Source organism: Nanorana parkeri, unplaced genomic scaffold, assembly GCF_000935625.1.
Source record: "Nanorana parkeri isolate BGI_ZX_2015 unplaced genomic scaffold, ASM93562v1 scaffold29, whole genome shotgun sequence".
NCBI lineage: Eukaryota > Metazoa > Chordata > Amphibia > Anura > Dicroglossidae > Nanorana > Nanorana parkeri.
This window is the reverse complement of record NW_017306297.1, coordinates 2759313-2782382: the sequence shown is the minus strand read 5'-3', so window position 1 is coordinate 2782382 and position 23070 is coordinate 2759313. Positions and strand designations below refer to the sequence as shown.

The window sequence follows — 23070 nt, the reverse complement described above, 5'->3', positions numbered from 1 at the left end:
ACTTGGAAAATGTAAACAATCTCTTTGAAAACATTTATTTATATCTGTTCTCCCGGAAGTCCTGGGAGCTGATCACTTCTTGTGCATTCTGTCTCTCTAGCACATCATCAGTTGGCATTGTTCCCAGTTCTGTTATTTTATGGAGATAAAGAGCAAGGGAGGTGTCCTGTAGTCTAAGCATTTTCTGTTATAGGTTCACAACGCTGTTCTTCCCCAGATGCAGTGCAATAAGTTCTCACTCTAGAACCAAAAATTTATTACTGGCAGAATCACAAGGTGAATAAAAAAAGAAAAAAAAAATAGGATGCAAATCTAAGGTCTATTTAGATACCTTGTATTGTGGAATTTAATTATTCACTTACTGATCTGGAAATAAAATGACACTTAAAAACAACTCTGTACTCCTATTTCATACAAAATAAATATAAGGCTGCAACTTGGTAGCAGACACAAATAGGTGGCTGCTTGTGTCTTGTCCATACTCTCCCATTCCCTTTATTTACTGCTTCAATCCCCCCCAAAATATCGGTACTTCCAGGTATGGAGCATTTGTGACAGTCCTTCCTAACCCCTGTGCAAGCCCGGGACCAGCAAGGTGGGTCTCCCATGATGGATCGGATCGGAATGAGATCAACAGGCTTCCAGCCCTGATCACTGGGCACGGAAGTGATGTGCATTATAGGGCTGCAACAACTAATCGACATAATCGATTATAATCGATTGAAAAAGTTGTCAACTTTTTCAATAATCGATTAATCGGCTTCCGATCAGTTGGCCCTGTTCACGGCTCCACACACGCTGCACCTCCTCCCCAAATCACGCTCACCGCTGCCAGACCCGCATCCACGCTTTACACGACGCACCTATCTCAGGCAGACCCTATCTCAGAAGCAAGTTGCTGGAAGACTGCTCAGGTAAGCCTGCACTTTCCCACACATGGTGCTCTATAATGTATTGCAGGGATTTGTAGTCCTCTATAGCTGATGGTACATTGTGCTGTATATTATACATAGGAATACAAATCCCAGCAATACATCATACACTGTATGTATAATGTATTGCTGGGATTTGTTGTACTCTTCTATAGTTGGTGATATTCTGCACTGCGCTGTGTAGAGGACTACAAATCCCAGCTATAATACATTATACAGCACAATGCAGAATACCACCAGCTATAATGTACTATTGCTGGGATTTGTTGTATTCCTCTATAGCTGGTGGTATTCTGCATTGTGCTGTATAATGTATTATAGCTGGGATTTGTAGTCCTCTATAGCTGGTGGTATTCTGCATTGTGCTGTATAATGTATTATAGCTGGGATTTGTAGTCCTCTATAGCTGGTGGTATTCTGCATTGTGCTGTATAATGTATTATAGCTGGGATTTGTAGTCCTCTATAGCCGGTGCCATTCTGCATTCATTGCTGTATAATTTTACACTTTCCATTTCACTATATTGCACACCACACTATTTGTTTTCTTTTTTACTTCCACCACTCGAAGCTTGCTCCTGTGATGGACTGCAATCTCAATACAAACTAGTAGCCCCATCACTGGAGCCATGTTTTAAAATGTATTTTATTGTTTATCCGATTAATCGAACTTAATAATCGGCCAACTAATCGATTTTGAAAATAATCGTTAGCTGCAGCTCTAGTGCATTACATCACTTCCGGTGTCACTGTGCACATTCTCCGGCTCCCAGAGCCAGAAGAAGAAGCTGACAGAGCAGATCTCTGCTTCATCAACTGCTATGGGGTCCCTAGGTGACATTAGGGGTCTGAAAGACCTCTGACGTCTCCATAAAGAGGAACTGTCACATTATATTTGCTATTACATAGGGGTCGTGTTATCACCCTATGTGACAGCAATACAGTTGTTTTAAAAAAAAAAAAAAATTGTAGAAATGAAAGTAACAGATAAAAAACATTTTTAAAGTCCCCGCCCCTACAACGCAAACACGTATCAGATGTTCATACGTGCAAAAATGAAAATTGCACCACACATATATTACATATCATCGCGTCGTAATGAGAGCAATAATTCTAAGCCCATCAATCACTGATAACACTAAACTGATGAGCAGTAAAAGCAGTTAAAGCGTCACCTATGAGAAATTTTGGTTATTGTATTTTTTTTTTGCCGTTTTATGGATGCACAGAATTTTAAGGCTTGACATGCTTGGCAGCTATTTCCCCGACCACGTCTTTTATATTTTACCAAACAATTGAGTATTATATTCTGTTTCTGTGCACTAAATTTCATTTTAGTGTATTTTCTGCAAAAAATACTGGCTTGATAAAACATTTGCGCAAATACCACGCGACATAAAAAAAAATTATGTCGCCAAAGTTTATCTAATAAATCTCTTTATGTCGACATAACATGTCGTTTTCTAGCCAAAAATTCAGATTTTATCATGTGTGTGCAAATGTAAGAAATTGCTCCGGGCAGCAAGTGGTTAAAGTAGATCTCTAGGTTACAAAACAAAAAGGAAGAATTCCAGCTTCTCTGCTTCCTGCTGTCGGTGGGTCGTCTTCTGTATTGTGGAGATGTAATAGCGCAAGTCCAGACCGCATGGTGATGCACCCCCAGAAGGTGTGTCCATATCCACCCCCCCACCCATTTCTTTTTAATATGTGTTAGCCAAAAAAAAATAAACATTTTTTATTACAGCTTACCAATCTTTAAATGTTGTGGTTGCAATAGTTTTGTTTTTCAGGCTTCCTTTCCCCCTTTCTATTTGCCTAATGATCCTGCTTCCAACATCAGAAAAAATGCTACCTACATAACACAGGAAACTTTACACTAACCAAATTTCTATGGGTTCATTCACACTAGCCTGCCCCTAAAACACTCAGCTTTAGCTTGCAGGCTAGTCTGTTTAAAGGTTTACTTTTTTTTCTTTCTAACTTTTGGCATGTACAAAGTGTATTCTCAATTCAGCACTGTGCGCTGTGGTGACCTGCCGTGTGACACGGCATGTCTGCATTTGTTTTGCAGCGCACGGCATTGCATATCATGCCAGTGTTATGGTATGAGCATTATATTTGTTTTCTAAGTGCCCTAGGTGTGATAGGAAATAATCAGTTGTGTTGTTCAGATTAAGAAAGTATGCAGTTATAAGTTTATCTAATAAATCTCTTAGTTCAAATAAAACCAGCATTAAGTCTGTTTATGAATGCGCATATATACAAGTTGGTCTTCTATTATGTACTGAAAACAGTTAACACACTGAAATAAGCTGGAACTTACTGCAATAATAGGCTTTCTAGCAGTCTCTCTTTCTCCAATAAGTCAGTACCCAGTTTGCTGATGATTTTTTAGCATTTACCATATAAGAGGGAGCTACATACCCTCTCATATCTAAAGAAAGAAACCCCATTTGTAGCATTCAATGTGTGCTGTTGACCATGCTTTCCACACATATCCAATTACGCTATATAAGCAAGTGGGCTGGACTTCCACAGTAGTAGGAGGTTGTGGTGGGAAAAGTAGAAGAATTAGTAACCATTTCCTCACTGGAATGTAAAGCATAGGTAAACCTACATGAGCAGTTCCAATGATGTACTGGTTGTCCTTTTTCATCCTTAGTATCTTAAAGATCATCGCTGTATAGAAGGTTATTCGACAGCTTGGGAAGGGGCTGGGGGTATATCTTCAACAAGAAAGTAACTGTCTGTCTTTGTTAACGACATTGTTTAATAAAACCTTTAGAAATATATTTGGAAACACTGAAAGGGTTGGCAGAGTTGTTGAAAGTATTTTTTCTTTTTGGAAAATATTTAATATCTAAATATTTGGTGACCTTGACACACAATACAAATACATCACCTGACAACTGCAAAAAAACAGTGTAGTTAAAATATCACCTTGTAAACATAATACATCATGTTTTGTAATGGAAAAACTAGCTTTGCGAGTGTTCATAATTTTTTTTTCTTCTCATTTTATAGTACCTATGGTTTTATATTACCGTCATCTACTGTGCAATACAGAGAACATATACTAGAGAGGCCAATAATAGGCTGGCTTTCAACGGGTGCAAGAGTCAGAACAGGATGCAGTGTTGAAGTAATGGAGGAAGGTTCTTCTTGTGACTTAACTGCCCCTCGCAGAAAAGAAATGCTGTACATCAGACCATTTGTTTAGGGCAGTGGTCTCAAAGTACCGGCCCGCGAGCCGGTACTATGTGGCTCACAGCCAGCCCACAAGTCACGGACCGCGTACCAGACTTGTGGGGGAAGCTACACGGTCTGCATCTCTGTCGGTACTGTGCGGGCACTCGGCTTGATTAGTGAGGTCTGCAGCAGACCATACCAGTAACAAGTGCAGCGTAATGGGCGCAATAGTCTTTTTTGCACGTATGCGCCCCCGACGCATATTTGCATGCGTGTATGTATGGGTGGGGACTTTAAAAAATGTTTTGGTTGTTTTTTTTTTTCTTTTTTTAATGTGTAACTTTAAAAAAAAAATTGGGAGGGGGGGACTTACTTTTTTTTCACTAAACTTTATTGCTATCACATACGGGGGCTAATTAAACTCCCCTATGTGATAGCAAAATATGTGACAGGTCCTCTTTATGGAGACATCAGGGGTCTCTAAGACCACTAATGTCACCTAGGACCCCCCCAAAAGCTGATGAAGCACAGATCTGCTCCATCAGCTTCTTTCCAGTGACACAAGAATGCGGAAGTGATGTATTATACAACACTTCCGCATTCTTGCAGAGGAGAGGGGACCGGAGGGAGCTCGTGTAACGGGCTCCCTCTGATCTCCTGTGACACAGGCGACATGCTGTTCCCGGGCTTGCATCGGGCACAGCGGAGCCCGGGATCAGCGGGAGAACGGCCGGGGACACACACACACACACACCAATCGGCACACCATACACACGATCCGACGGCTCTACAGCCGGCGGATCGCTTGTATGGTAACAGGCATCGCTGCCTGTTTTTAAATAACGCCCATTTCCCGGGGGCGTGTCTGAGCGGACGTCTAAAGACGCCCGTTCAGATCTAGAGACCTCTCGGCCGGCCGGTTTTTTACGGCCGGCAGGTCTCTAGGGCCGGCCGACCCCGAGTTGGTTAATGATCAGGTGACACCTGCATGTAAACACCTGCATGTAATGTTATGCGATATGATTACATGCGGTTAGAAAACACTCTCCCTGGATGCACAATCAATGCGTCCAGGGAGAGTGATTGATTCCTAACCAAATGTAATCATATATCACATACCATTACATGCGGTATGCAGGCGTTTACATGCAGCAGCTGTCCCCTGATCATTAACCTGAACGGGTGACAGCTGCCGCTTGTAAACACCAGATTAGGCATTCCTGTTGCAGGAAAACTTAAGTTCTTGACGCAGGAATCCCTAATCACACCTAAACCTACAGATACGAATGGGGCCTCATTGTGTGTGTATTGGTGTCCGTGGTACCATACCGGATATAGTTACATTTTATTTTAAAGTATGAAATTTGGCGAGTTGGCCCATGGGAGAAAAATATTTGGTCGAGTGGCCCCTGAGTGAATTGAGTTTGAGACCACTGGTTTAGAGGATGCATACCAGGCAATTCTGACCTATCTGATCACCCACTTGAACAGGCCTTTTGAGAAATCTTACATCTTGATGGACTAATGTCTTTATTCAACCTCAAATACTATGTAATTAGGAACATAGGCAGAACAGCGTTCAACAATAGTATCCCAAGCAGTTCATTAAATCAGAACTGCATTACACAGTGTCAATTTTGTAAGTGTAGCCACTAAATTCACCTGGTGATAGTATAAATGTATTAAAAAGAAAATTAAAAATGTAGAGGATATGCTCTACTATCCTCATTGGAATAAAAACGAAATATTCAATCAAATGACACAAGAAGTCCATGCAAGTGACAACCAACTCAGATAATTTTATCCATGGTGACACCATGGCAACATGAGAAGCAGACTATGGAGAGTTGCCTGCATGACAAGGTTAAAGCATTAGCAGAAACTCAACGTAATTGCACACTAGGCTGGCTGGTAAAGCCAGTGAAAGCTAAAAACAAGCCTTCTGTTAGTTTAGTGCCTTATGAAATGCCTTAAAAAGCTAAAAATTGTAATGGGTGAAATTATAGCTAATTAGCCTACAAACGTCAGTGGTCATAATAATCTATATATAATAATATACACACACACACACACACACACCAGTGGCCAGATTATTATTACCACGTGACGTTTGTAGGTAAATTAGCTATAATTTTGCGCTGATTATAGTGTGTGTGTGTGTGTGTGTGTGTGTGTGTGTGTGTGTGTGTGTGTGTGTGTGTGTGTGTGTGTGTATATATATATATACCGTATAATCTAATATGGGCTGAGGTGTGCCCATGGCCACATTGCTTAGGTACCCCTAAAAGGAGCATACTTTGAATTGAAATTAGAAATAAAAAAGGTGAGTGAATGGATAATCTAATTTGGACGACGGAGTTGTGCCGATACGATAATATGGCCTGGGGTGTGCCCATGGCCACTTTGCTTAGGTACGCCTAAAACGGGCAAAAATAACAGATAGATTAGTATTAACAGGGATCATTTGAGTAACAATATAGTAACAATATATGAGTAACAATATACAAACGAGTGATAAATACAGAAAGTCATAATACGTAGCTGAGCAGTTAAACTCTATTATTATCTGAGGGTTAGATAGGACGTGAATGACATGAGGAGCACTGATGTACTTGGTGTTCTGACAAGGCCAGACAAGCATGATAAGAAGCTGCAGTGGCAGTATTAACCAACAAGAAATATCCATATTAGAGAGGAAACCGCAATGAAGATCACCAGCACTCGTAGGATGAAATAAATCCAAGTATTCTTTATTGAAGAAACAACTCACATGTGTAGAATAGCCAGTGTTTTGGAACCATGCAGGGTCCCTTCATCAGGGCAAACAGTGACAGGGTGACAGGCTATACTACACATGTGACATGTTTCTTCAATAAAGAATACTTGGATTATTTCATCCTGCGAGTGCAGGTGATCTTCATTGCTGTTAACTCTGGATATGCACAGCGCCATGCGTGGACATCACTACGAGCACCACTGCTATTTCAAGCACTGGTCCTGATTGCGGTATGGTGTGCAGGGGACATCCTTGTGTACTCATACTAGAGTGGAACCACAAACTATGTCTTCTACCCATAAAATGAGCATAACTGCTGAAATGCGGTAAGTAATTGACGTGACACACGTCAGGTATTCACACAGCGGAGCTATACCACAAGATTAAGTGGCAAAAACTGCACTTGTTAGGATATAAAATTTACTTATAAGCGGTTGAAACCGCAAAGACCATTCTATGTCAACCCAAGTGCATGCACTATAGAAGTACAGTGGACAATAACTTGCTGGTGCAATGTGGAGTTAGGAATACCAGAATATTGTACAGGCAGGCAAGCGATAACAATGACATGACAGAAACGCACACTGGTCTAGAGCAAGACACTGACTGGACGTTACCATTACACGCATGAAACCTCACTTTGCTCTAACAGAGGACTGAAAACTATTCACAAGACAGGCGCAGACGGTGATGAATCAGCTACACCACGGGAGGACTGACTCGGATTAAATAAGAGGCCTCCTTATCTAAACAGCGTACAGAAAAAACATACAGACTTTGACATGGACACGGCCACTTGAGATAACCTAGGAAAATAATACAAGTGTTACTAAAATACTCTGGCTATAGACCTAGTGGTCATGACTGAAGTTAAGTTAGTCCCAAGTGATGGATCTCATTAAACTTGCTTGGACAGACTGCACAAAACATAACTTGACAAGCCAAACAAACCTAGGGACGTGTTTTGAGGGAAAGGATCCCACAACAAACTAATAGGAACACGCAACGTGAGGCATGGGGTGCCTGAGTGAGGGCACTACACCACGGACAAGACCTTGGAACACAGAAGGAGATGTACCTGTGAGTGAGCCAGGGGAAGCCACAATGTTTGGCCTCGGGTGCCTGAGTGAGGGCACTACACCTTGCACAAGGCCTGGGTACATGGAATTGAGACGAGGAGGATACAACGTGAGGACACGGGTGCCTGAGTGAGGACACTACACTTAGGACAAGGCCTCTGAAAGCTGAGAAAAGGAATGTACCTGGAAGTGCACCAGGGGAGGTGAGAACACAGCAACAGAATTAGCCAAATTAGCAGATCCAAGACCAGCACTGGATATTGAAAAGCACAAACAATGCAACCCAGTCAACGGATTAGGTTAATTAATAAGAATATCTTAAGTTTGTGCAAAAACAGAAAGGAATGGGTCAGGTTATCCTACATGTGCAATAAGTCATAGGCCAATTCGTACTAGCTGTCCAGTACTATTGTGGCACTGGAGTGAAAAACAGCTGGCACTCGTAGGAATCCTCCTAATGGTGTTTCTTTATTGAAAAGGTATAAAGCACAAAAGATTGTCAATATATTTTAGTCCACCAAGGGACCTTAATAAGAGCAATAAAAATGACACTAGAAAAAAAAAAAGGATACAATAAATACAAACGCTTCCCACACAACGTCACGTCAGGCTTGTAAGGGAAGAGGAGTAATATACAAATAAATATATAGATCTATCTATCTATATAGATCTATCTAGAGAGAGAGAGAGAGAGAGATTAAACATATACACACACATCCCGTTGAAATTTACTTTTTCAAGAAGCATTTCATTCAAACAATGTTATATATATATATTATATATATATATATATATCAGTAGATGTAATGGTGTACTTTGGAAAAAGTACACCCTTGGCCTCAGAAGCTGGTATTGTTCCCTTTTACAGATATGACTTCTGGTAGGCATTTTACATAACTGCTCACCAGTCTCCAACATGGATTGGAGACTGGTGAATCTAAAGACTACTCTTCATGTACGCACAATTTTTAAATTTGCAAAAGGTTTGTGTGTTTCCTTATCAATTCAAATCAAGACTTTGACTAGGTCAGTGCAGAGCCCTCCATTTCTTCTTTCTGAGCCATTGCTTGGTGGATTTGCTAGTGTGCTTCAGATCAATATGGTCTTGAAACATCACTTTCAGGTATAACTTCACCTTTCAGACGGATGGCCTCACATTCTGATACAATATAAAATGTATAGTTGACTCAATGACTGCAAGCTGCCCAAGACCTAAAAGCAGCAAAGCAACCCCAAACTGTAATATTTCCACCACCATGTGCCAAATATGTCATACTATCTTTGATCATCAGTACTGTACACAGGAAGGTGTTCCAGAAGGCCTCATTTTTTCCTAGATGTTCAATGGCAACCTGTAATCTGGCTCTAATGTTATTAATGGACAGCAAAGACTTTCCTGGTACACCTGAAATGCAGGCTAGATTGGTGTAATCTCTTTCTGAATGTAGAAGAATGCACTTTGATATCAATTGTTGCAAGAGTTATTTGCAGAACCTGCAATTAATTTTTAGAGTTCTTGAAGACTTCTTTTAGCATCAGTCAACTTGGGTGGTATTTCCTGGGCCCGTCAGTCATAGACAAATAATTTTGCTACAGCATTCACAACCTTTTGAGGTCTCTTTTAATCTTGGCACGATGACACCACAGGTATCAATAGCAAACAGAAATCCAGACCTTACAAATCTGATCAACACAGATTGCACCTGCATACTCCCTACGAAGGTCCTAATTATTAGAGGTTCTAATGGTTAGCATTTTATTTGGAAACATTCCAATTTCAGGGTTTTCCGATGGTGGTAAATGTAGGGATGTACTCTCTTTATTACAAATCAGCATTTTCCTTAATTTAGATGATAATAAATGCATCGCGGCAATTTTATGTGACTTTTGAAAGTATATCACCTTTCCCGTGTGCACTGTTTGAATGAAGATTTAATGTTTTCCTGTTCAAATATGTGGAACTGGCACCATGGGGTATACTTACTCTTTCACTTGACTGAGGGAAGTCGGCAAACCCTGAACATAGTGCCTGAACAAATTAGTCTGCGGGAGCTGAATCATGTAATTTTTTTCTGGCCCTTTTCAAAACCAGTATGCAAGCTTTTATTTAAAAATGGGCATGGGTAGCTGGGCACTGCGAAAGGGGACATGTAATAATGCAGAAAAACAAATACAGTTCAGCGGTGATTGAAACTACATATATCCCTTTACATAACATGCTTGGGGATGCCATATACCTGCATGTGAAGTTGCACACCTGTACAATGTACTTCTGAAACAAATACATTACCACCACTGGATATAAGGTGCGGGTGTTCCTTTTTTTAAAAACTTTTTTTTGTGTGAATGAGTACCGACCCCCTTAGTCATTTACGTGAGGAGGACCAAATATCTGGGGACCCCCTATTGTAGAGGTGGTTTCCAGATTACGATAATTCCCCAAGGACCCCTACAACCACTGGGCCAGGGATGTGAGGATGAGGTTTTGTCTCCATCAACATAGTGAAAAGGTGCCTTGCACTTTGCTGCACCCCCTATCTGCAAGGTACTGCACAAATGTTGAGGGCATGTGGCCTGATATTGTTCAGAAGATGGGGAATAGTAAATATCCGGGGCCCCAAATATCCAGCGTTTAGCCACCCCATTTAAATAAATGTTTTGGTGCGTGGAGTTCAACTTTAAGGCAACTCTGTCACAATTATAAAAGACTGAAACCTGAAGTAACTTGTGAAAGTTGTTACAAATATTTATTTTCTTCTATTGATACTAGCATCGCTGTTATTAGATGACCTATGTCACTACTGAGTCCAAAAGTAAGCAGGGTGCACACTGGAGGAATCAGAGTGACCAGCGGGGGACACACTATTAGGCACACTCGGAACTACAGGATAGCAGCAGCGGCAGTGGAAGCAAATGAAGGTATAACTTTGTGCCCCCTAGAAACTTCTTATTACATATGATCCAGCAAGCTCAATTTTTCTGTCATACCGACAGGGTTGCTTTAGGTAAACATTTAGGCCTCATTCACACCTAGGCATTTTGTTGCCCATATTTGTCCACACTAAAATGCTCAAGACAAGAAATCTCATTTTTCTATAGCCCCTGTTCACACCTGAGTGTAGTGTTGTGCGTAGAAAAACGTCTGTCCCCAGAAGAAGTACATGAGTTTCTTTCTAGTAGATTAAAGCATGTCTTGTACCCATAGAATCAATAGCAAAGACTTGGAAACAGATGACAATTATTTTGCGCGTGTTTGCCCATTTACATCAATGTGCTCTGCTCATGAAAACACACAATTTAATGTATGCATGTAAACCCTGTAAAAACTAGCAAACTCGGGTAGCGAAAACGCGCGCGCTAAAGCTCCCTTCTTTACGCCATAAAAGGACCCTTCAGTGGCAGTCAAGAAGTACTAGATTTTCATGAAGTACTGGATGTAGCTCTAAACAAGCTTTAAGCACTGTTAAAGCTTGCTAAAGCCTAATAGAAGCTTAGTTCTACAACCAGCACTTCCGTTTAATCTTTGTTTAGCTCACGAAGACTGAAGCTGCAGAGGCCTTGAAGAAAGGTGCTTAAATATGCTTTTAAAGATATTAGAATGCAGTTATAAATGCAAGCATTGCTTCTTCCTACAACAAGGTTCAGTCAAGCTGTAATCGGTAAAATGCAGTTGGCACAGCAGGCTGTCTTCTGCAGAACAAAGCACCGGTAAGGTTTTAACACAGATTACCTATTATAGAAAGAGAAGGGAGTAAGGAAAATGACGTAAGCACCATGACACTGTCCTTTTTCAAAGCAAGAGTTAGGAAACATAAGAACAAATTTACTAAATAAGAACCCGTCAGACTAAGAAGCAACTATTGCTTCTGAAGGTACATGCTACAGAGCTGTCAAACTTCCTTCAATACTTTCTAAGCCACTAACCAGGTAAAAGTATGTGCATAACGTGACGGGACAAGAAACATACATATGCTTCTTTTTTAGTTTGCTGACCAAGTAGAAAACTAGGATTGGGGTGACAGCCCTGGAGCCTGCACCTTGAAAAATAGGTCAACGGTGGCAGCTCCGCTGCTTCTCTCCTATAAGGACACCAAGTTTGTTTCAAATCTCAGACCCATGTGCGCCGGGCTTAAAATGACACACACACACACACACACACACACACACACACACACACACACACACACACACGTGTAATAGTCAATTGAAGTAAACTTTACTCTTGCAAAAGAAATATTTAGTTTACCCATTATACTGAATGCAGCCATCTGGAATACAGGCCAGTAAGTGCAATGGTTTAGACATTATAAACTGATCAGCATTCCACAGCATTCACACCAAGCAATATAAGTATGATGAGGGGGACCCCTATGTATGTGGATCAGCAAATCCGTAATAACACACTTGTGCACTGGACATTTTGAGCTTACTGAATAACTTACCGATTAACATTTTACTCCATACATATGAATTATAAATGCATTATCCAATAAAATTAGTTAAATTTTTTCCTATATCTCTTTTAAACTTCAGGAGTGCAATCCCATGTCCCCAACTCCACACATACATGCTGTAGCAATTAGCATGGTGTCTCACTCCTCCACATTGGGTTTTCTATTTACTTACTGATTTCTATTTATTTACTAGTTATGGAGAATGCAAAAGTAGGAGTGATCATCTATGGCAGAGAACATTAGGGCTGAAGACTCCAGCAACTAGAGTTCTAAGACACAGAAGGATCAGCATGTACTTCCCGAACCGAGATACTGGCTCAGAGATGATACAATTATGTAAAATACTGGTGCTTTTAAATACGGTTTCTGTACATTGCTAAGTATCAATAATGTATACGAACAGACTTTTAACGCTACTGAAAGCTCTACTTAAATGTTTTTTCTGAGGCTATTAGATTATTAATATGCAATGTTCACATATGGACAGAGAGGAGTCTTTACAACAACATTTGCTGCACATTTGCCTACGTTGTGCTTTTAGCAGGGCCATTTGGATGCACCAGAACAATATAAAAACAAAACCACTGTCATTACTTCCCATCAATAAATAAATGTAACTGAAACTGGCACAAAGTTACAGTGTGTTCAAAGGCCTTTCATTCAGAGAAATCTGCTGGTCCAATTACAACAGAGTATTATTTTCTCCTTTACACTGGCTATCTGAATGCTTGGGGTGCATTAAAAATGTATTACAAGTTCCTTTCCCCTTATCTATATTATTATGAAGTGCACAGTTCTCCAATGTCAGCTCTTGGAGAATCTTTCTTTATATTTTAACATATCATTTTTTATATTTATTTTATATGAAAACATGTTTCCACTTAACATAAATAAATACAAGCTATGTTACAGCAATACAATTGCTACATACTGAAATATCATGCCACCCCCTCCAAAAAAGAAAACAAACATGCAAGCATAAGCGCACGCACACACACATCTTTATTTAAATATTGATTACATGGTGGATGGGTGCTGGTAGAATGGAGTTAAATATTTATAGGATTATTCCGCAATTCTCGACAACAGCAAGTTTATTCGCTGTAAGAAAACAATGTCCTATTGCCTTGCACAATGCTACCAATCTACCAAGATTTCAGACACTGGGAGCTGGAGGTGGTGTTAAGGAAGCTGTCAGGAGGAGGAAAGCAAAGTAAAGATGCCCATACACTTTACAACCCGCGCAAGACTTTTGTCTTGCGCGGGTTGTAAAGTACTTTAAAAAACGTACGATCTGCCCCTCTTGGACAGGCAGATCGTACTTGCGATCATCAGGGGGGCGGGCTTCCGATGACTGCAATGCTGAACGGACAGTGTGCGCGTGCGCACACCGGCCCGTTCGGCAGTGATCTCTCGATCATGTTAAAAACTAGCTGAGAATGGTACGATTGTCGGCTGGTTTTCCAACATGCTCGATATTCAAAAGACGTGCAACCGTACATTAGAAACGGTCGCACGCCTTCCACGATTCTCGTATGAGCATCGTGCAGTGTATGGGCACCTTAAGGCCCTCAGCAATGGACTGGTGTGCTTTAGCCCTGGTTCACACCTAGACGCGCATATGCAATACGCCTGTCGCGCGGTTTTTTTACTGCGATTCGCGGTTAAAAAAAATGCGCGTTTCCGAGGGCTACTTGGCTGTATCCCAATGGAAACGCGCAACAAAAACGGCCCAAAGTAGTACATGTACCTTTTCAGGCGTGGGCCGTTTTGAAGCGCGTTAGGGACGGGCTGAAATACGCCCAGGTGTGAACCAGACCCATTGAATACAATGGGATTTAGATGTTTGAGCGTTTTGTAGAGCGTTCGTCGAGCGTAGAACGCACTACAAAACGTTCAGGTGTGAACGAGGGCTTATTGTTTAAATAGACAGTTAATGCTGGAACTTGCAATGCTGCAATAGTGAAAAGTGGTGTAACCCTCCTACCTATGAAAAAAATACAACTATAGGAATCAAAAAAAGTGGTGGAACAGAAAACATAAATGCTGGCAGGTTAACATTTGAAATATTTTTAGGTGAATATGCAAGCTTAATATAAATACTGCCTAACTATATTAACTGCAAAGTCACCAGGACTCTACACACTGGAGGGGAATTGATCAAAACTGGAGCAGACAAAATGTGGAGCAGATTTGCACTGCAACCAATCAGCTTTTATCTCTCAAAGTTTGACTGAGCAAACTGAAGAGAGATGCTGATTGGTTGCCATGGGCAACTGCTCCAGATTCTGTCTGTTCCAGTTTTGATAAATTCCCCGCACTGTGTTTAAGTGAGTTAGCAATTGAAAGTGTTACTCAATTTAAAGCAGTGAAAGCATAGTGCTTGAACACTTTTCAAAGTTAAAATCACTACAAAACTACCCCACATAGTAGTTTCTTTCCATAAACAATGGAATGTCGGAATGGAGATAGACAGATCTGAGCACCGACAATAGTTTGGTTATAGAATATAGCCAAGGTTGACTTTTGCCACAGACATTCGGAAATACATTTATACTGCAGTATTAGAACATTTGCTTACATAATAAAACATTAGCACAGTTAAGACCTTTACCAATTGCACTAAGGATACATCCTATAGTTAAACTCATCCTTCTTGTTTGCAATCAATGCCAACTTGACTTCAGCTCTGCCCTCATACTCTGAACCAAGTAATGCATATTTTAAATCAAGCTGAACATACAAAAGCAATAATTGTCATAAATAAAGAGAAAACAATAAACATAATGAGGCTTAGATAGTGTTAATACCACATTCTGCCAATGTGCCTAAAAACATGACAGTGCAACTTGAAAGCACTGAAGCACACTGATTTCTGGCACCCAGCGAGTCCATGACTTTTAAATATTTTAAACTTCCAGAAGCAAAATAATAGCTATAAGCTTTTCAATAATGTTAAACATTTATCCATTTTCATTTTTAAAAAGGGTGATCATTTGTTGGACAAAAACCAAGAGAGCATTGCAAGGCATCATATTCTATTACATTCTGCTGAGTGGACTGAAATACAATGCATTTATAAAATTAACCATTTAATGAAATGCTAACCCAAACGCTGCATGCACGGCAGACCAAACAAAGCCCACGCACAAAAACGCATCCCAGTATTAATATTTCATTTCCCTTCGCAGGTTCAGATGGTTCCAGCCCAAACCAGCATTTTTAAAGAAACAGACATTTCCAAATCATTCAGAATTTAAACAAATCATTCCAACAAGTGGCAAGTTACCTGGGCGGAGCGGGCAGCTACTGAGATGCAGTCAATAAAGCTGTGTCTGCGAGTAAAAAAAGCCACTATTTGCTGCCATCGAGAAGGTTCTGGCTCAGCTCTAAGCTCATCTGTAGAGCTCTTCTTTGCCCATGGCTTCAATTTTGGGCCTACAGAGCTATGACTGGAGCTAGTATTGCCACCTCGATTGGAGCGGGAGTACAAGAGTGTGTTGTTTCCGAAAATGTAATTCATCTCTGCAGCTCTGCAGGTGGTTGCCAGGCAGTCTTACTCTTCTACCAGCTGCCGAGTGGTGAAGGATCAGCAAGAACTGCAGATAGAATTACAGCAGCATCACATCCAAATCAGAAAGCAAAAATCCTGGTCCCTTGCTGTGCTCATTGTTTCCCCTTGGAGTCTAGTCATGCAGAACACTATACCTGTTACATGTCTAAAAGGTATTGCTCATTGCTGCAGTAAACAGAAAAAGGAGAAAACGGCAATTCACACGGCATCTGCTTCCCATGATTTTCTTGCCTCTGAGGTCTGCAGGGATCAAAAGCTGCTCTTCTTTTGTTAGCTGATAACTAGGCAGACTGAAGCCAGGAAGTGAGGTCGATTAGCAGGTAGGATGCTAGAAGCATTTGACTGCAAAGACCCACTAGGGCTGCCTGATTTAATGTACTGGGTGGGGAAAGGCTAAATTACCAAGTTTCAATCACCGCCTGTAGTAAAATCGAATGAAATTTCTCACTGTTGACATGAATTATACATAGAAATAGAAGAAAAACAGTGAAAGTATATCCTAATTGATCTTCTTCATAGACAATTAGTTAAGTGTTTTCAATTAAACAGCAACTACAATACCATGACTGATCCTTATTGTATGAAATATTCCCAGAAAGGCTACATCAGCATTGACTTTTTTCCGGAATTGTTAGGTAAAGAAGAATCTAATGGAAGGAAGTGCACTTGAAGACTTTCTTACAGAGAAAACACTACAAAATAGTGAGCTAAAATAAAACACTCCTTAGCAGCCCTAGTGGGTCTGTGCTTCTTCATTCTACTACAGTCCTTAGGAGTGTAACAAGTCCACACAGACCCTACATTTCTGCTCTGCAGTTTAACAAGGAAAATAACAATAATGCAGAATATAGAATTCCATTTGTATAGCTCGCCGTTACAATCCATCACACTGTGTAGGGATTTGTGTTTAAACAGTTGTAATGCAAAGTGTACACATAATATGTATAGACACTCATGCGGGCACGGGCACACACACAAGTGCGAAAAGGTATTGAAGTTGCAAATTACATTGAAGGTTTGCAGAAATTTATTTTTTGGGTTCTTAAAGGATAACTCCACCCAAAAATGAGAGAATGGCAAAGTCAAGTGCCAGACAGGTATTTAAAGAGCACCATTTAATCCACTTATTTGTGTAAAGAAACCTTGCTGCCAGACCACTTATTGACAAAAATCTCGTCTTACCATTATATGTACATTTAAACTATTAGATGCATTTTACTTGCCTTTCAACCACTGCTATCCATGTGACGTCAGCAACCTCAGAGCTGTAACTCTGGTGTCACTATCGTTATCCCCTTCACTCCTCCCCCACAGCTACATGTAAGATTTTGTATTGGAGTGAAGGGAGGGGCAGAGGAGCTGGGTCAGCACAGAGACTCAGAAGAGAAGAGAGCTATATTGCACAAAGAGGCAGCTGGTTGGGTTAGAGAATTGACTCTAGCTACAGTAGTCACATTTTCTAGCAAGTTCAAAGGCACATTGCAAGTGAATAATACAAATAAAATGCATGGAAAGGAACAACACTTCAAGTAGGCATTTAAACTGCTTAGTTTTACTGTGTTTTTACCTGCAATTTTTTAAAGTTGGTGACAAGGCCTTTTAATGGTCTATTCACATCGGCCTATGTTGTGGTGTATTACCGCATCATTTAGAATGGGCTGTAATACTGTGCACTGTGGGAGTACTGCAGTGTAGATCCATGGGACACAACTGTATTACCATGTATTGCATTCAGACAATGCATAGGTGTGAAGGGGGCCTAAAGGAAACATGTACCAAGACTGGGAGGGGGCCTTGCTGAAAATCTGATTTTGACTTCAGTTAAAGACCCAGAACAAGTACGCAAGCCGTCTATCATATCATGCAACAATGATCTCCAACTAGAAGCACGAGCCATGTAGATGCTAGCAAAACCACAAATGATGTTTACTTCTATATGCAAACCATCTGTATCAAGTATTTTCCTTAGAAATTTCATTAAAAGCAGAACTCCGGCCAGTCTTGTGTTACAAGATAATGTCTATCATTTGAATATACATTTGCAAACAAAACGGAATCATTCTTTAAATTTTAGGGGTCACTAGTCAGTGATTTGAACAGCACATATAGCAATTGGGATGGTTACGTGTTACGTGCCAGCTTCCTTAATGGAAAGAAGGCCTCAGCCTTTAAGGTAGGATGAAGTCAATAATAACATCCCGTTCCAGATTACTAGAACAAGCATAAGGTCACTATCCCTGAGTCGGGCCTCATTTGCAAAAGCACAGCCCGCCTTTAATTTAGCTTATCTTACCTACGATGCTGGCATCTAGAAAAAAATAAATACTCACCTTCTCAGCAAATCCAGGCTACATGAGTAGGAACAAATGCCCTAGGCAAGAATGCTAGCGGGGGTGTAACCAAAAAATTAAGCAGTTAACAGCCCTCTGTCCCCCCAGAGAGAGTCAGGTAGATATGCAGAAAAACCAGAGCGTAGGTCCGCCTTAAGGATCTGCAAAGTTCTGCTTACCATCAATTAAGCTAAACCAATCAAATACACAAAATGCAAAGTGTAAAGCCCAACATGCATCATTAATAAATCTTCGCCTCAAACAGCAAGATAAGACAGAAATGCTTAAGATCAATAGGTATTTGCCAGTTGAGTAACACTTATGGCACGCTCAATATATTTAATTTTTAAAAAGGTTTGAAAGCAAAGACATTAATTATTTTTCAAGGCCTATGGTGTGTGATGTAATCAAGCAAAACAAACCCAGAGAGATGCGGGGAAAAAAGAAGAAAACGGAAAAATAATGGACTGTTTCCATAGCACAAAATTTACAAAGAAAAAGAAAGGCGTTTTGATCTATGCAGGATGTGACATTAATGATTGCCATATATATCTGGGCAGCCAAAACTGGCAAATCTATTAGAGGTTTCTTCATGGAAGCCTTTTCTGGAAGAAATATGGAGGCCACCACTGCTGACCTAAAAAAAATACTAGTTGCCCGTCTGTCATGACCACCAACCTGAAACAAATATGCATATCCAGAAAGCCCCATGGAGGCAGACAAAATGTTTCATTACAGTATTTTGTTTTCTTTTATCTCACCAGCACATCACATGACCTTCCAATAATACAAGCAAATAATAATAATAATTTTAAAAAATCTTAGAGAGAGATAAAGCTGCACTATTATAACAAATCAAAAGTGCATATTTTAGTTTATGAGGCCTGGTTCACACCTGGGCGTTTTACAGCACGCTCTGTAAAACGCTCAACATGTGAAAACCAATGATTGCCTATGGGCATGGTTCCCACCTGGGCCTTTTAGAGCGCGTAGGAACGCGCTGCTAAAACGCCCAAAGAAGTACAGGAGCTTCTTTGGGGCGTATTTGCCGCGCGTATCCATTGGGATACAGCCAGGTAGCCCTCAGGAGCAAGCGTTTTGTTTTTTTCGCGAATCGTGGTCGAAACGCGCGACAAACGCGCATATTTGATACGCCTAGGTGTGAACCCAGCCTTACAGATACCATCTGGTAACCGTTTATTTTTTCCACAGTCGGATCACAACTAGGGAAATGTAAGATTTTTTTTCATCTTCCTAACAAGTAGTAAATTAGCTGTAAACAAGCTCATGCTGACCTGTGTAGCTGAAGCCACCATGGAGCAATTCATCCACAAAATTTAAAGTGAACCTGTGCCCAGATCATGCACACTAAAGTATTAACATATTCTGAACAAGCAGTAAAAGCCCTTTAACGCAAGCCCCCATTTATCTCCTTTGCAAAGAAAAGCATAATGCCTCTGTAGTGAAATCAGAAAATTATTTAAACAGTATCTTGGCAAGCTGCCAGCACTCTAAGGTGCCCATTCAGCAGTTGTTTCTAAGATGTTAGAACCTGATGGAAACCCAACTTTAGAGACTTTGTTGTGATATTTGCTGTCCATAAACTACCATTGGGCCTCCGACCGGGTCCACCTGTCAGTCACCTGTCGGACACCTCATAAGGGAACTAAGGGCCCGTTCTCCCTGCCCAGATGTTAAAACGTTCAGGTTCAGCATGCGGGCTGCGGTCAGTTTTTCAGGACATTAAGGGGGTGGTACGATATGCTGTTTCCCGGTGCCATTCAGTGTGCTAAGAAAAAATGAACCATGTCTGCGTTTTTCTGCGTTGCACATAACACTATTCCATGTGCCATGCAATGACAGAGAAGCTGCACTACACATTATGTGAACGGGCCCTAAAATCGACTAGAGAGCACAGGGATGACTTGTTTTAAAGCTCTTTTATTGCTTATTAAGAATATACATAGTTTATCAATACATGTGTACTTTGACAATAGAAGTATATTTGTTCAAGTCTGTTCTATGATATCTTCTATGCCCCTCTTCCTGTGCATCTGCTTCATGTTTACATTAGTCTCCAGTCACATGTGAGTGAGCGTTTTCAGACAATTTTAAAACTTTTTGTGTTCGTATGTCTGTATTATTTAGCCGTTTTTGGGCTTGAACTTTTTCAAAAAAAAGAAGTCCTGGGACTCACTGCACCTTAGGGCTTGTTCATATCTGCATGCATTTCTGAAAACATGGGTATTTGCATTTTTTTATGCATTTTGATGTGTTCCTGTAAATTTTGTTTGCCTCAATTCAATTTCAAGTGCATTTGCGTGCATTTTTGTGTGTTTCAAAACAGAACAAATAGTGCATGCAGTACTTTTTACCATAGGAACAGGTATGCATTTTTGGACCAGACAAAAAAAAAAACAAGGTTTTAGTCTGGATGTGAACAAGCTCTAAAGCAACTTTGTCAAGGACCGGTTACTGTGGTCAGGTATTAAGTCCAAGCATGAAGAGATGCCTGCACATACCTGCAGTGGCTTAAAAATCATGTCATTATGCCCAAAAACATGAGCACACAGGAGAGACTGTGGTTTTCAGAATTCAATAGTCTAACAGAAAAAAAAATGTAACGCACAAATCAGTTGAAGGGTTCCAAATAGGTAAAGGGTTTGAAAACACTATACAGAGGTGGAAAAAACACAAGCTATAAACCCACCCTAAAATGAATTTATTGTAATGTAGTTTACAGTAACCGAGGTGGAAAAACAATGTAAAAGGACAGGAGCAGACTTTCTTTGCATAGAAAGCGAAGAGATGAAATATTAAAAAGCAACAGAACGTGATAAATAATGCAGAACTCTGCTGAGGGAATTTTTTTAAAAAAACTGTGTAATACTGAAAACACTGAGAACCGATAGCAAACTGTACTGATCACCTGCTTTTGCATGAGGTTATAAAATAAATTTCACTCTCCGTGAGGGGATATGCATTTTGAATTATAAAGTCTTAAATCAACAGAGAAAGCAGATCAAACATTGTCTGACAGTTCATAAAACCCAGTTTGTACCCAGCCCTCAAAAAAAAAAATCACAGGGCCTCCAAGATTCAGGCAAAAACACGATTAAAATAATTCAGAAATATAATAGCATAGCTTTTCTGAGTTTAAGCATCAATAAGGGGGGTTCCCAAATCTTACAAACAGTGGCTCCCTGAATGTAACAGTCATACTACCACCACAAGGACAGATAAAGCTACTAAGCACAATTTGCCTTTGGAATGTGCAGGCAAATGTTCTAACCATGGTTAGACCAGATTAAATGAAGGTTTTTGACCTGAGCCTCCTAAATGTTGAGGATAGCCCACACAAGGGCCATGTAGCATCCAATGTTAAAAAAAAAAAAAAGGAATATGTAAACCTTATATATTAGTCCATGTGAAGTATACTTGCATATACATACTGCGTAACTGCAAATGAAGTGGGGTAAAATTGCAGTCAGCACCAAGCATAGGGATGAGTACATTTTGGTAGGTGTAGTATAACAAGTACGACACATTTGTGGTCAATGGAAAAATAAAGCATTAGATAATTCCAGGAAGCCAGTGTAAAAATGCATGCAGAAACTATACAATGACAGGATTGGAACAAGACTAAAAAAACAAAAAACTAAACTCAGGAGTAGGCCAGGTAAATGGATTTAATACTGTTGAGACAAAACAGTTTAGTAAAACACAACTTGCAGAGAGGTAACTGACCATGAAAACCCTTAGGCCCCATTCACATTAGTACAGTGTAATCACATGCAGACACTGTGAATGAAACCCAAAGCCCTGTACAGTAGTGGGGGCAAGACACAATGGACTTCAGCAAACCACAATGCACATACTATCTATTGTGGTGTCAGGTATTGCTACAAAAGAAAGAAAAAAAAAAAAACCATATGCATTATTTGGTCCATCGCAGTGTGTCGTTAGCTTATTCATAAATCAACATACGTCACAGCTATGCATCGCTCAAGTGTACATCAGCCCTTACAGGAGCATTTGCATACAGGCTATAAAAAGGGTCGGTAGGTATGTATATTTGATTAGTCAATGATATAACAACATAAATTACAAAATTAAATGCAACTATTCAGTCTGCCGACCGCTGCAAATCGTGTGCACAATACTGTACACAACAGAGCATGCCAATTAAGAAGTTAAGTGAAAGCTAATAAACAAAACTATGCAAGTAATGTTAGGCAGAGTTCTCAAACCCATTAATTAGGTACTGCTAGAACCCACTGCAATCTTACCAGTTTGGACTAACTTAAGTAATGTCCATATACGTTTTCCATCGATTTAGGAAGGAGTTCTTCACAGTAAAGGGGGCCATACACTGCTCTATTTTTTCCATTCAACCAGTGGGCTGAAGTAACAAAATAGAGCCGATTTCTCCATCAACAGTAACAGGTGTGTCGATTGAGGAATCCCCGCTGTTTACACTGTATTCTGGCAGAGGTCGCCGGCCCGTCAGAATACCCGATCAGAGCGGGCATCTCATTGGCTGCCGGCTCTGATCGCACAAAGATTTTCTGGCGGACTCCTTCCATCAGCTGATCGATGGATGCTAGCCGAAAGGGTGTCGACAGCAGCACATACTGTGTGAATTCGCACAGTGTATGGGCACCTTAAGAGTGAATTAGGTGTGGAATGCTTTATCAAATGAGGTAGTAAATGGTAAAAAGAAAAGAATATAAATAT

The 23070-nt window shown here is 40.4% G+C and overlaps 1 protein-coding gene across 19 annotated transcripts in view; it reads right to left on the bottom strand.

The window, feature by feature from the left end:
• Nucleotides 1-23070, bottom strand: part of DLG1 (discs large MAGUK scaffold protein 1) — a 155422-nt gene that overhangs the window by 85278 nt on the left and 47074 nt on the right. For 2 of the 19 annotated variants that reach the window (XM_018567477.1, XM_018567484.1), the window contains exon 1: nucleotides 15719-16325. The exons of 15 other annotated variants lie outside the window; for them this stretch is intronic. In XM_018567477.1, coding sequence (XP_018422979.1) covers nucleotides 15719-15952 — 234 coding nt within the window. In that variant the 5' untranslated portion in view covers nucleotides 15953-16325. Of the gene's footprint in view, nucleotides 1-15718; nucleotides 16326-23070 lie in introns of those variants that run through there. 2 more of the 19 variants (XM_018567491.1, XM_018567500.1) reach the window with 1 other exon arrangement.